Below are 12,583 nucleotides of genomic sequence, written 5' to 3'. Positions count from 1 at the left end.
AGATCGGTTGCAGTGGCTAGCAGCACAAGGTCACTACCGAGATCCTGGGCAATTAGAGTAGAAGAAGTCGAAAGCGGGGCAGAAGGCTCAGTGTGGGAGCTTGAACACACCGGAACATGTGGCTGCGAGAAAGGCGAACCATCTAGATGGAGCAGAGTATGATGCCTGATTCCACAGGTGCGGCAGCGGCTCGAGCTGCATTGCCGTAGCTGATGACCTACCTTTGGCAATTTAGGCAAAGTGCTACTCTCTTTGCCTCGCGCAGACGATCTACTGGCGCTAAGTCTCTAAATTGCGGGCAATAATATATGGCATGCTCTGCACTATGGCAAGGCATGCAACCAAGAGAATTTTGGGTGGTAGCAACTAGCGTCGAACGATTTCTGCCCACCTGAACGCCTGGCTCATAGGTTGCCATGGCGGCAACGGCCTCCAAAGTCCTACATCGCTGCTCCAGGAATGCAGCCATCGATTCCCACGACGGAATAAGGTTGGCAAAGACCGGATCCTCCAAGCGCTCCTCCCACTAAGCTTGGCTCGCCGCATCCAGCTTTTGCAGCGCTATGATGCACTATGCACTATGATGCAGCCAGCGATTTGCTCAGTGGTGCCCAAACTCTTCAACGCACGAATGTGAGCGTTAAACTTGTCCGACAATTCCCGAAGCGATGCTACTGAACCATTCCGAACCCAGAATCTCGGTGATGTGCGCCTGAAAAACGAGACGCCTATTATCAAACCTTTTTTGAAGCAACTCTAAAGCCGCTTCGTAATTGCTGTTTGAGATCTCCAATGATCGGATAGTTTCCAGCGCTGAATCCCTCAAACATGACCGCAGATGTTGAAATTTCTCAATGTTGGAGAGGTCCGGATGGCTGTCGATTATGCTCGTGAACACGCAGTAAAAATCCGCCCAGTTTGCGTAGCCTCCGCCAAACGTTGGCAGCTGCACAGGCGGCAACGGCATCGGCCTCGGCCGCGGCTGCGTTTGATGACCACTACACTGGTCGGGCACAACACCTTCCGCAAGCGTTGAGTGTGGCGCGAAATACACTTTGCGTTTGGCTATTTCCGCGCGCACACTAGCCTTGAATTTAACGATGAATTCATCGAATCTCTCGCTCATTTCACTGCCAATTTCGTCGAAATCCAATTCCTCCAGTTCTGTATGCAGAACATTGAAGGCACTTTGCAACTCATCAATCTGCTCCAGCCTATCCGTAAGAGTGGGTTCGTCGTATCCGCTTAGCGTCTCATTAGACAGCGACGTTTGTAGCCTCTGCAACCTGATGAACAGCGCATTGGCTTTGCGCTTTGTCACTTTCAGCGGGCCTTTCAACAAATCCCTTTTAATTCGGTTCAGCGGGAAGATGAACACAAAATAAATGCCGAAAATGCAAGCGGAGTCAATGCACGTAACGATATATGTAGCAATGTATGTATGTATATATGTAACGCTAGCTCGCTTAAACACAGCCACTATCACCGAAATCACCACTCACTTGTCCAACCGATTGCGATTTAATGTATTAATATTTATTTATAAACAAAGAGCTATATCGAATGCACAAGTTGAGTCTTTGCCGAAAAACGAAGAAGTGACAATTGGCGGGACAGACAGCCGAAATGCAGTGCCCAAGTTTAACGTAGGTAGATAACAAAGAGAACAAGGAATGAGCGCCGTACAGATAAATGCGTGCGAGAACAGCGGTTTGCACTATGGGCATCGCAACTGCTACCACTGACTACTTCGGCTTACAATATTAAAGAGTAGGAGATTAGTCTACTGCACAGTTTTGGCGGTTGCGTAACCCAACAATAAGACTAATAAAAAAAATAAAAAAATATCAAAACAAAAATTTTCAAAATTTTCAAAATTGTTAGGCGTTAGAGTGGGCGTGACAGCATGCGCTGCGTCTATGTCTCTGGAGTCTGTATGCTAATCTTTTTAGCTTTTGTAGTTCCTGAGATCTCGACGTTAATACGGACAGACGGACATGATCCTGATCAAGAATATATATACTTTATATGGTCGGAAACGCTTCCTTCTGCCTGTTACATACTTTCCAACGAATCTAGTATACCCTTTTACTCTACGAGTAATGGGTATAACTATAGCACAACTGAACAGCAAGAAACAAAAACTGAGGTCAAAGCTAAATGTCTGCCAGATCAATCATCTGATCACTCGCCTGTACTAATTCACCTCCGCCGGTACGCAGAAAACGTGAAGCCACCATACAGACTGACTTCACACCAAACAAATTGGCTGGGGTATAAAAAAATATGTAAGTTCACACATTGAGCTAAACCCAAAACTCAATACTGAATCTGATATAGAGAGTTGCACGAGTACATTGCAATCCATCCTTACTGCAGCAGCTCTTAATGCAACACAAAAACCACAAACATTACAATTAACTCGAATAAGACCAACGTACAAATCGAGCAACTCGTCCACGTAAAACGACGCTTACGCAGAGAATGGCAATCTACCAGATCCCCAACAGCAAAACAAACGATAAAAATAGCCACAAGTAAACTGGCAAACGCCCTGAAACAACAGGAGGAAGACGATCAGTGCCGATATATAGAGCAACTCACACCAACAGGTACAGTTGAGCCCACTCAACTCAGACACTCAACTCCCACCGACTGAGACCGTTTTGCCGATAAGGAATTCCGCAGGCGGCTGGGCCCGTAGTGATGCAGACAGAGCCACCACATTTGCCTCACACCTACAAAATGTATTCACGCCAAACCAGGCTACTACCGCGCTACCGCCCTCACCCGTAAACTGCCACCAGCAACACACCCCAATTGTGTTTCGTCCAAAAGAAGTCAATAAAATAATGAAAGACAATCTCAGCCCCCGGCTGCGACCTTATAACACCGGAAATGATCATCGAGCTGCTACACTCTGCAGTTCGCTACTGTCCAAGTTACGGGGCGAGGACTGTCAACCGCTCTCCGCTCCCTCTCACTCTCTCTCGCTATTTACCACAGAATCTCCAACACGACTCTCCCCGTGGCAGCTCAAATTGGAGTCTCCGCTGCGCTCGGGAGAGCTTAGCTAATTAGAATAAGCATTAGTGTCTAATTGGTATTCTCCGAATAAACATTACGCCCGGTCGCGCCCGCGATATTGCAAAAAGCCTAGTTTTCGCCATTTCGAGTGTTTATAATTCAGCGTATTATAAAAATTCCAGGCCAGCCAACCCCATCACCCCAGTCAGCTACATAACCCAGTTCTTTAATGCCATCACCAAACATGATTACTTTCCACAACGATGGAAGAGATCGATTATCATAATGATTTCAAAGCCTGGTAAGAACCACACAGTCCCTTCAATTTACAGACCAATAAGTCTACACTCCTGTATTTCGAAACTATTCGAAAAATGCCTGATGATCCGACTTAATCTGAGAACCAACAACATAATCCCAGCCAATCAATTTGGATTTCGGGAAAGCCACGGAACCATTGAACAGGTGAAAAGTATAACAACGGAAATAAGAACTGCATTTAAGAATCGCGAACACTGTACAGCAGTATTTTTAGACGTATCCCAAGCATTCGACAGAGTCTGGCTTGACGGCCTAATCTTTAAAGTTAAAACAGCCCTACCCGAAAGCACCCACAAACTTCTAAAGACTTACCTCTATGACAGAAAGTTTGCAGTACGGTGCAGCACTGCCACTTCCACTGATCATAGAATTATACCTCATCTATACAGCCGACATCCCTACAAAAAGTCGCTTAACGGTATCCACATCTGCCGACGATACAGCTATCCTTAGCCGTTCAAGCTCCCCAATCCAAGCCACAGCTCAGCTGGCATTGCACCTCATCGACATTGAGAAGTGGCTCTCTGACTGGCGAATAAAAGTAAACGAGCAAAAATACAAGCACGTGACGTTTACGCTAAATAGATAAGATTGCCCACCACTCTTGTTGAACAACATACCACTCCCGAAAGCAGATGAGGTAGCGTACCTAGGAGTTCACCTTGACAGAAGACTTCCATGGCCCAGGCACATTGAAACCAAAAAAACTCAACTTAAACTCAAAGCCAACAGCTTACACTGGCTCATCAACTCTGGTTCTCCGCTCAGCCTAGATCACAAGGTCTTACTCTACAATTCTGTATTGAAACCTATCTAGGACCTATGGCTCACAGTTATGGGGCAATGCCAGCAACAGCAATATTGACATCATAAAGCGAGCACAATCAAAGATTCTCAGAACCAACAATTTTTTTTAGCTTATTGTTAGTTCTTATACAAGAAGATTCAATAAATAAAAGCAAAGTATAAAAAAAAATTTTACTTGAATTATATATTTTAATTCTGTACTAACTAGTATATATTTTAGACTATATTAAAGGCTTTATCATTAAATTGGGTTTTACTGGTTATTCCAACCTTGATTTTTCATTGGAAAACAAGAGTGTGAAGAAAAGAAAGCGAAGGAGACCGAAGAGTAAATAGACGAACAGAGCCGTGGACAGCAAAGGAGATAGAGTCGGAAATAACTCAACAACGAGCAAGATCGCTACGTCAATATGCTTGAAACAAAGCAAGTCCCCGAGTTCAGACACAGGTAATAGAGCTCCACTGGGTAAAGCACGGTTTGATCGAGTCGTTGGCCCGGCGAGTCGGTCCTTCTACGAGGAGACAGTCGGCTGAAGAACCATAGGAACGTCTCCATGGATCTTATGCGCTGGCGAACACTTCTGTGAACGTTTTGTCTACGAGCTCCTATGATTTGCAACGTTTGTCTTTTCATTTGCTTCGCAACCAAGGCGATGATAAGGAATGTATCCACAGTGGTTTTCTTGGCCGGTCCTAAGCGAATCATAAGAATAAGGAAGAAGCCATGACCAATTTGTTCCGACTAACTTTGTTGTCGCTAGGAACGATTTGCATCAATGAAGACGTCTATTCGTCAATCACACGGATGGAAGGATGAATAAATAGCCTTGCTGCAGTAACGATCCTAGGCGCGTTCTCCCAAGTCTGGTTTTCCTGGAACAGATGAAGTCTCACGAGTTTCCAACAAATGACAGCAACAGGATTGCCGAAGCGAACAGTGAATAAGATTCGTCCGCTACCTCTTTAGAATGCTATAAAAGCCACGCTTCCTACTGAGGAGTATGTGTGGTTTCGCAGTCGCTAGCAGATCTTAAATTAAATTATTGTAAGCATGCAATTATGCTCTACGACAAGGATATGTAGAATACCTGCGCAAGCGTCTTATCTCGCCCCTTTCTCGCTCTCTGCTCGTTACTCTGCATTAAAGCTATTCATTTATTTATTTACGCCAATGAATAGGTAGAACCTTATCTGACTACTTTCAAATATATATTACGCTTCTATCCTACATGCAAACAATTCACAAAATCGTTTTAAGATGAAGTCTATCAGCTCCCCAACCAAAGCGAATGATTGCAGAAATTAAGTTATTAGTTTATTTATTTATTTATTTACGACAATGAATGAGTAAAATATTAATATACTTTCAAATATACATTACGCTTCGATCCTACATTAAAAAATTTACAAGATCTTTTTATACCCGTTACTCGTAGAGTAAAAGGGTATACTAGATTCATGGAAAAGTATGTAACAGGCAAAACGAACCGTTTCCGACCATATAAAGTATATATATTCTTGATCAGGATCAATAGACGAGTCTATATAGCCATGTCCGTCTGTCCGTCCGTCCGTCCGTCCGTCCGTCCGTCCGTCCGTCTGTCCGTATTAACGTCGAGATCTCAGGAACTACAAAAGCTAGAAAGTTCAGAACAAGCATACAGACTCCAGAGACATAGACGTAGCGCAAGTTTATCGATTCATGTTGCCACGCCCACTCTAACGCCCAAAAGCCTCCCAAAACTGCCACGCCCACACTTTTGAAAAATGTTTTGATATTTCTTCAATTTTGTATTATTCTTGAAAACTTCTATAGATCTGCCAAAAAGTTTTTTCCACGCCCACTCTAACGCCCACAGACCGCCCATACTGCCAAGGCCACACTTCTGAAAAATGTTTTAATATTTTTTCATAGCTTTATTAGTCTTGCAAATTTCTTTCGATTTGCCAAAAAACTTTATGCCACGCCCAATCTAACGCCCACAACTCCATTAAATTACAAGTTTTTAAGAATGAAAGATTTCAAAGAGTAGCATGTTCTATGACGTCAGATACAGCCAGCCGATGACGTAATAGATCGGTGCAGCGCCTTTTGGCAGAGGCTAACAATATTCAAAAACTGCAAAAATGCAGTTTCGTGCAATATTCGTATTTGTTGGGTCATGCAGCCGCCAAAACTGTGCAGTAGACTAATTTTATACTCTTAATATTGTAAGCCGAAATAGTCATTAATAGCAGTTGCGATTCCCATAGTGCATTACACTCTCTCTCTCTTCATTATCAACTCTCTCTTTGTTATCTACCTACTTTAAGCTCGGGCGCTGCATTTCGGCTGTCTGTCCCGCCAATTGTCACTTCTTCGTTTTTCGGCAAAGACTTAACTTGTGCATTCGATATAGCTCTTGGTCGGCCCTAGCTGCCAGTATAATAAACAAAATAAACAGTATCGGAAAATATTCGGCTATTTGTTATTCGCAACGGCTATTGAAAAAGCTCAATAGCTAAACAGTATTATTAAATACACCCTTTGAAATATTATTGTTCTGCCTCCACGAAATAAGCCCAATATCAATATGTTTCAATTTTATCTTATTATATAGTTTTGATCGGAGCAATTCTTAATGTAAGTAGCTAATACAATATTCTAATAAAATCATATGTTGTTTTGCTTCTCTTTCCCACTTCTCAGTAATTCATTATATATTGATCTAGTGTTGAAAAAAATTTTAGTGTTAAGTCTCGCTCTTAGCTTCTCTCACTTAAGGCGCGTTTTCACGTTTTTAGAAGTGCGTGGCAGGTGAATGTTACATAGACAGAGAGGGGGTCTCTATTAACACTTTGAAATTAAAAACGGTGCGCACTCTTTATAAAGAGAGAAACTGGGTTTTTGAAGAAATATTATAATCAATGTGTGCCATTTTTCCTTTCTGACTTTTATTTATCTTCCCTTACTATAGTAAAATTTATGTTTAAACACTTTCTCTTCTGGTAAGATAGAAGTAAAATTCTAGAAGCTTGAAGTTTTGTTTTTCTTATGAGGTGGCAGACGCTACAATCATTAATGTCTCGTCGCTGCGCTCATTGCTAAGTATCAAATTTGTAGTTAATTTTTCTTTATCCTAATATCGCCCACGCTTTTCTGCCTATATTAATATAATAACTGAGCCTTTTTTAAGGCTTACTCTTATATTTTTATCCATATACGTATTCAGCGTATATAAACTTAATAGTACTAAAAGTTTTTTAAGGACCTGCACTTATAATACAATTGATACTACTATATATACTATATTCAAATAATATTAATTAAAGTCTTAAGTCTTTTTAAAGACTTTTTCTTAATTTATTATTATTTTTTTCACATTTGATATAAATCTATTCTATTAATTTTTCCATTAATATAAATATAAGCATTTTAAAGGCTTACTCTTATATTTTTATCCACATACGCGTATAAGTTAACACGCGCAAGCTTGAGTTTGCTGACAACGCTGCTACGCCGGATGCCGTCGCGACAAAGTTGCAGCCGAAACCAAAAACTCGCACGCGTAGGGCGTGGCAGTTTTGGGCGGTTTGTGGGCGTTAGAGTGGGCGTGGCAACCTGAATCGACAAACTTGCGCTGCGTCTATGTCCCTGGAGTCTGTATACTTAATCTCAACTTTCTAGCTTTCTAGGAACTTTCTCAACTTTGTAGTTCCTGAGATCTCGACGTTCATACGGACATACGGCTAGATCGACTCGGCTACTGATCCTGATCAAGAATATATATACTTTATATGGTCGGAAACGCTTCCTTCTGCCTGTTACATACTTTTCAACGAATCTAGTATACCCTTTTACTCTACGAGTAACGGGTATAACAAATAAAGATACTTTGCTGAAATATAATAAACCAGCTTAGTAAAGCTAGAGTTTCTGCACCACAGATAAAAATTTTCCAAGAAGTTGAAATAGTGCCAGGGACCCGCTGCGACGAGCCCTTAGATGTTGCAAAATCCATCCATTCGACGGAAAGAGTTCGTGGAGGCAAGCCGCTTCCGCAGCCTATAAAGTCTTCGAGCCATACAACGGCACCTCAAGACACTATCAGGCAGTAGCTATAATCAGAAACAATGTAAGGGGACCAGCAGATGCTTTAAGCCATTATTGCTAGAATAGATTTCACATACGCGGACAAGACAACGGTTCACGCAATCCAACAGCAGCTATATTAAACGAAAAATTTAGAAACGACGCGCTTCACGTTTTTGTCTCAGGATTAAAAAAATCTCTGAAGTGGGCGGTGTTCCCGGCGCAACCTGTAGACCTTCCCTTAGCCTTAGGTCTAGCCCAAGAGGCCGAAACAAGCAACGAGAGAGGCATTTTCGCAGCAAATTTTGCAAAACACCTTGAAAAAAACCCTAAAAACAAAATTCGCAATAGTCTCAGAACTGGCGTCAGAACGCCCAACAGGCAAAGGAAGAAAATCCTCAAAACGGGAATCCCTACTTCCAAAAGAACCAAAAAGATAGAAATGACCAGCAAAACCCGAATAGCACAAGGAAGCGCTTTAACAACCAAAAGTCCCAGGGGCGAGGCCCCGAGCCAATGGAGGTGGACTCCTCCTCGCGCTATAGGCAACCCGCACAGGGCTACAGGAACAATCAAAGTTACAGATTAAGGTTTTGTTGGGTCCTCATGGACTGCTTGCTAAAACGTGGATACCCGCTGGAGCAGAACGACTGGCTCTACGGCGAGGACATCGCTTGTCTAAGCTGGGAGCAGAGAAAGACTCGCTTGGAGGAGTGCATGCTGCGGAGTTGGCAGAACAGATGGGACGACGACAACGAACCAGGACGGGTGACGCACAGGTTCATCCCAGATGTCACTCTCGTTTATCGGGATCCAAATCTTGGTTTCTCGATGAAGGCGTCTTTCCTGCTTACTGGGCACGGGTCGTTTAATGCATTTTTACACGGGAGAGCCCTCAGCGATACCACAGCTTGCGCATGTGGCGATCCATATGAGGACTGGATGCACGTATTGTGCGCTTGCCCCCTGTATGCAGATTTGCGAGACCTCGATGGACTTGGAGTGCAGCGCGTTGGCGAAAACTGGATGTTCGAAGGAATCCTGGAGGATCGAGAGAGGACCCAACGGCTGGCAGCGTTCGCTGAGAAAGCGTTCCGCAGGAGGAGGGTCCTTTAGCCCAACACCTTTCGCCGTGTGGTTAGCGGGCGAGAATACTACCACAGTCCGCTGTTGCTTGTCGTAGGAGGCGACTAATACGGCTATAGGTCGCTCCGCCCGTGCTTGTCGGAGCCAAAGGAGTGAGGCCGACCGAGCCTCTAATTTCGATACCACGGGTTGAGCAGCTCTCCAAGGTTGCTCATTGAGGTAGGCCCCCTAGTGGGAGTAACGTGGTGGCTGTGGTTGGTACCCACATCGCGGGTAGAGCCTTATGCTTTCACGATTTTAAAAATACGACTTTTCATAAAAACTGTCAAAATTAGAATTGCACATCTTCGCGCACAAGCAATTTCTGTTCAAGGATATGCACCTTACTGTGTCCTCAATTTTCTGGGAAGGTAACTGGTGGTTGGATTATTTGTTGAGAAATGTTTAGAAATATCATACAAATTGGTTATAGGGTCGTGTATACGTACATATATATAAAAAAAAACAAGAGAGAACGCTATAGTCGAGTTCCCCGACTATCTGATACCCGTTACTCAGCTAGTGTAAGTGCAAAGGATAGTTTTTGGCGGTTTGTGGGCGTTAGAGTGGGCGTGGCCAAAAGTTTTTTGGGAAATAGATAGAAATTTACAAGACTAATACAAAAATGAAAAAATATCAAAACATTTTTCAAAAGTGTGGGCGTGGCAGCTTTGGGCGGTTTGTGGGCGTTAGAGTGGGCGTGGCAACCTGAATCGACAAACTTGCGCTGCGTCTATGTCCCTGGAGTCTGTATACTTAATCTCAACTTTCTAGCTTTTGTAGTTCCTGAGATCTCGACGTTCATACGGACAGACGGACAGACGGACGGACAGACGGACATGGCCAGATCGACTCGGCTACTGATCCTGATCAAGAATATATATACTTTATATGGTCGGAAACGCTTCCTTCTGCCTGTTACATACTTTTCAACGAATCTAGTATACCCTTTTACTCTACGAGTAACGGGTATAATCATATATCATATCATATAAAACCGTTAAAAAAAATGTCGCTCCCGTATATTCCAGTCAAGGGGCTATTTACCTGCATCCAAACCCATAGATCGCGGATCCGCCCTCCTTTTCTGAGTTCCCCATTGCAGTCTGTGCAGTCTGTGAGAATTCGAGAACCAATCAGGTGGATTCTAAGAGTAGACACCCCCTGTAGATGTCAAACTCTCTAATCCTCGAGTATAAAAATGAATCCCCTTAAATTGCTCAGGATCAGTTCTTATAATACCTCAGCACTGCATTCTTATAATATAATTTCTTTCGAACTTGCTCGGGATATCACGTCTAACCGTTTTAATTGTTTGTGTGGACTCAAACCATTTACTGTGAAAAATTTTAATAACGAATTAAAATATATAAATAAAATATATTTAAAAAAATTTCAAAATGGAATCATCAGTGGCTTGTGATTTGTGCAACCAATGCATCGAAATTAGTGAGTTTGTCTCTCATTACGCGAAGTGCTCAGAACCCAGTAAAGCCTGCGAGGCTTTAATGTTAAACTCTAACATTAGATGTTACTTATGCTCTAATCTAGTTAAAAATTGTGAATTTGATGATCACTACCAACGCTGTGAAGGTCCCCGAAATGCATTTAACATTTTAATGGGTAGAGGAAAACTGGATGATCTACAAAACCGATCAAATCATCAAGAAGACCACCGTATGACATCAGCTAAGTCTTTAAAACGATTAAGGATGGAAGAGGATAAGCAAATATCTAACCCCCAAAAAAGAAAACAGATTGACTTAAGAAGGGAACTCTTATGTCCTCCTTGCGGTGAAAAGTACCAGGCATCCAGAGAACGTCATAATGCTTACATCTGAGACGACATTTCCAGTAAAATCATATCGAATTGATAGTCCATTTAATAATATAATTGATTTAAATGAGTTTTATCAGCAGTGTCAAAAAAATATAGTTGAAATAATAAAGCATTGTATGATAGATTACATAACCATTAAATTTAACGTAAGTGTATATGGTACATATGTATATAAAGCAAACAGATGAAGGAGTTACAGTGGAAACAATGAAGCACTTTAAAACTGCCTACAAATCTGTATACATAAATGAAGACATTATTGATGAGCTAAATTCGGCCATAGATTGCTTACTTACATTGAGCAGCGAATTTCAAGAAAAAGACTCAGGCTGGGCTATAAAAAATGTTAACTATTTTAAAACTACTATAATAAAACTGAAGCACTTTAAAACTGCCTACAAATCTGTATACATAAATGAAGACATTATTGATGAGCTAAATTCGGCCATAGATTGCTTACTTACATTGAGCAGCGAATTTCAAGAAAAAGACTCAGGCTGGGCTATAAAAAATGTTAACTATTTTAAAACTACTATAATAAAACTGAAAAACATTCCTGCCAGCGGATACATTAAAGCGTTTAAAAAAATAAGAGCACGTAATGCGCTTATATACGTGCAGAATGCCGACGTATTTTGTTTCAATTGGTGTATACTAGCATTTATAGCTAATCAAAACCATGAAAATAGGACTTTTACAACCCCCCCACAAAGGAAATATTCGAGAGAAAGGTTGACAAAGCCTCAAAGCTATAACATTAATATTAATTATGAAACTATTGTGTATGGCAGAATGAATTTCGGGAAAAAAAAAAATATGAGTTCGACATTTTGAGAAAAAGAATGTCAACTTTAGCATAAATATTTATGAAATTGATGAAACAGGTGAACAAATTTTTGGTCCCACGATTAAGACAAAAGAAAGAAAACGGAACCACATTAATATATTGGGAATAGATAATATTACCCAAAACATTATGCATTATGCGTATATAAAAAATCATTATACATTATGCTCCTCACAATTTTCTAAAGGAAAATCGGGAGGATATTTTTGTAAGAACTGTCTTCAGTGTTATCACGTGAAAAGCACTACTCACAAAAAACTGGAATGCGGAAAAGTGTCCTCATTTTATCCTGACCCTAATACGACAACATCGTTTAAAGGGTATTACAAAAAATTATCTCCTCCAGCGGTAATTTATGCAGACATTGCGGCTGTTCTTGAAAATTACAAAACATGCTTGAATTCTTCTGCTTCCTCGTCAACCACGCAAGTACAAAAGCATACGGCATGTGCAGCATCTTTTTATGTTTCCCATAAAAATTATCCTAATCTTAACGAGCTGTGGACCTACGAAGGTAAATAGAACAACATTTTAATAAAATTAT

The 12,583-nt window shown here is 41.5% G+C and overlaps 1 protein-coding gene across 12 annotated transcripts in view; it reads right to left on the bottom strand.

Annotated features, from left to right (window-relative positions):
* The window catches only part of LOC26536261 (unconventional myosin-VIIa), an 893,412-nt gene that overhangs the window by 437,255 nt on the left and 443,574 nt on the right, over nucleotides 1-12,583 (bottom strand). Inside the window, exon 12 of one of the 12 annotated variants that reach the window (XM_039377695.2) lies at nucleotides 12,504-12,545. The exons of the other annotated variants lie outside the window; for them this stretch is intronic. Within the exon in view, the coding sequence (XP_039233629.1) occupies nucleotides 12,519-12,545 (27 nt within the window). The 3' untranslated portion in view covers nucleotides 12,504-12,518. Of the gene's footprint in view, nucleotides 1-12,503; nucleotides 12,546-12,583 lie in introns of those variants that run through there. 12 annotated transcript variants of the gene reach the window in all.

This window comes from Drosophila yakuba, chromosome X, assembly GCF_016746365.2.
Source record: "Drosophila yakuba strain Tai18E2 chromosome X, Prin_Dyak_Tai18E2_2.1, whole genome shotgun sequence".
NCBI lineage: Eukaryota > Metazoa > Arthropoda > Insecta > Diptera > Drosophilidae > Drosophila > Drosophila yakuba.
Note: the sequence above shows the minus strand (reverse complement) of the source record. Positions and strands in the feature narration are given on the sequence as shown.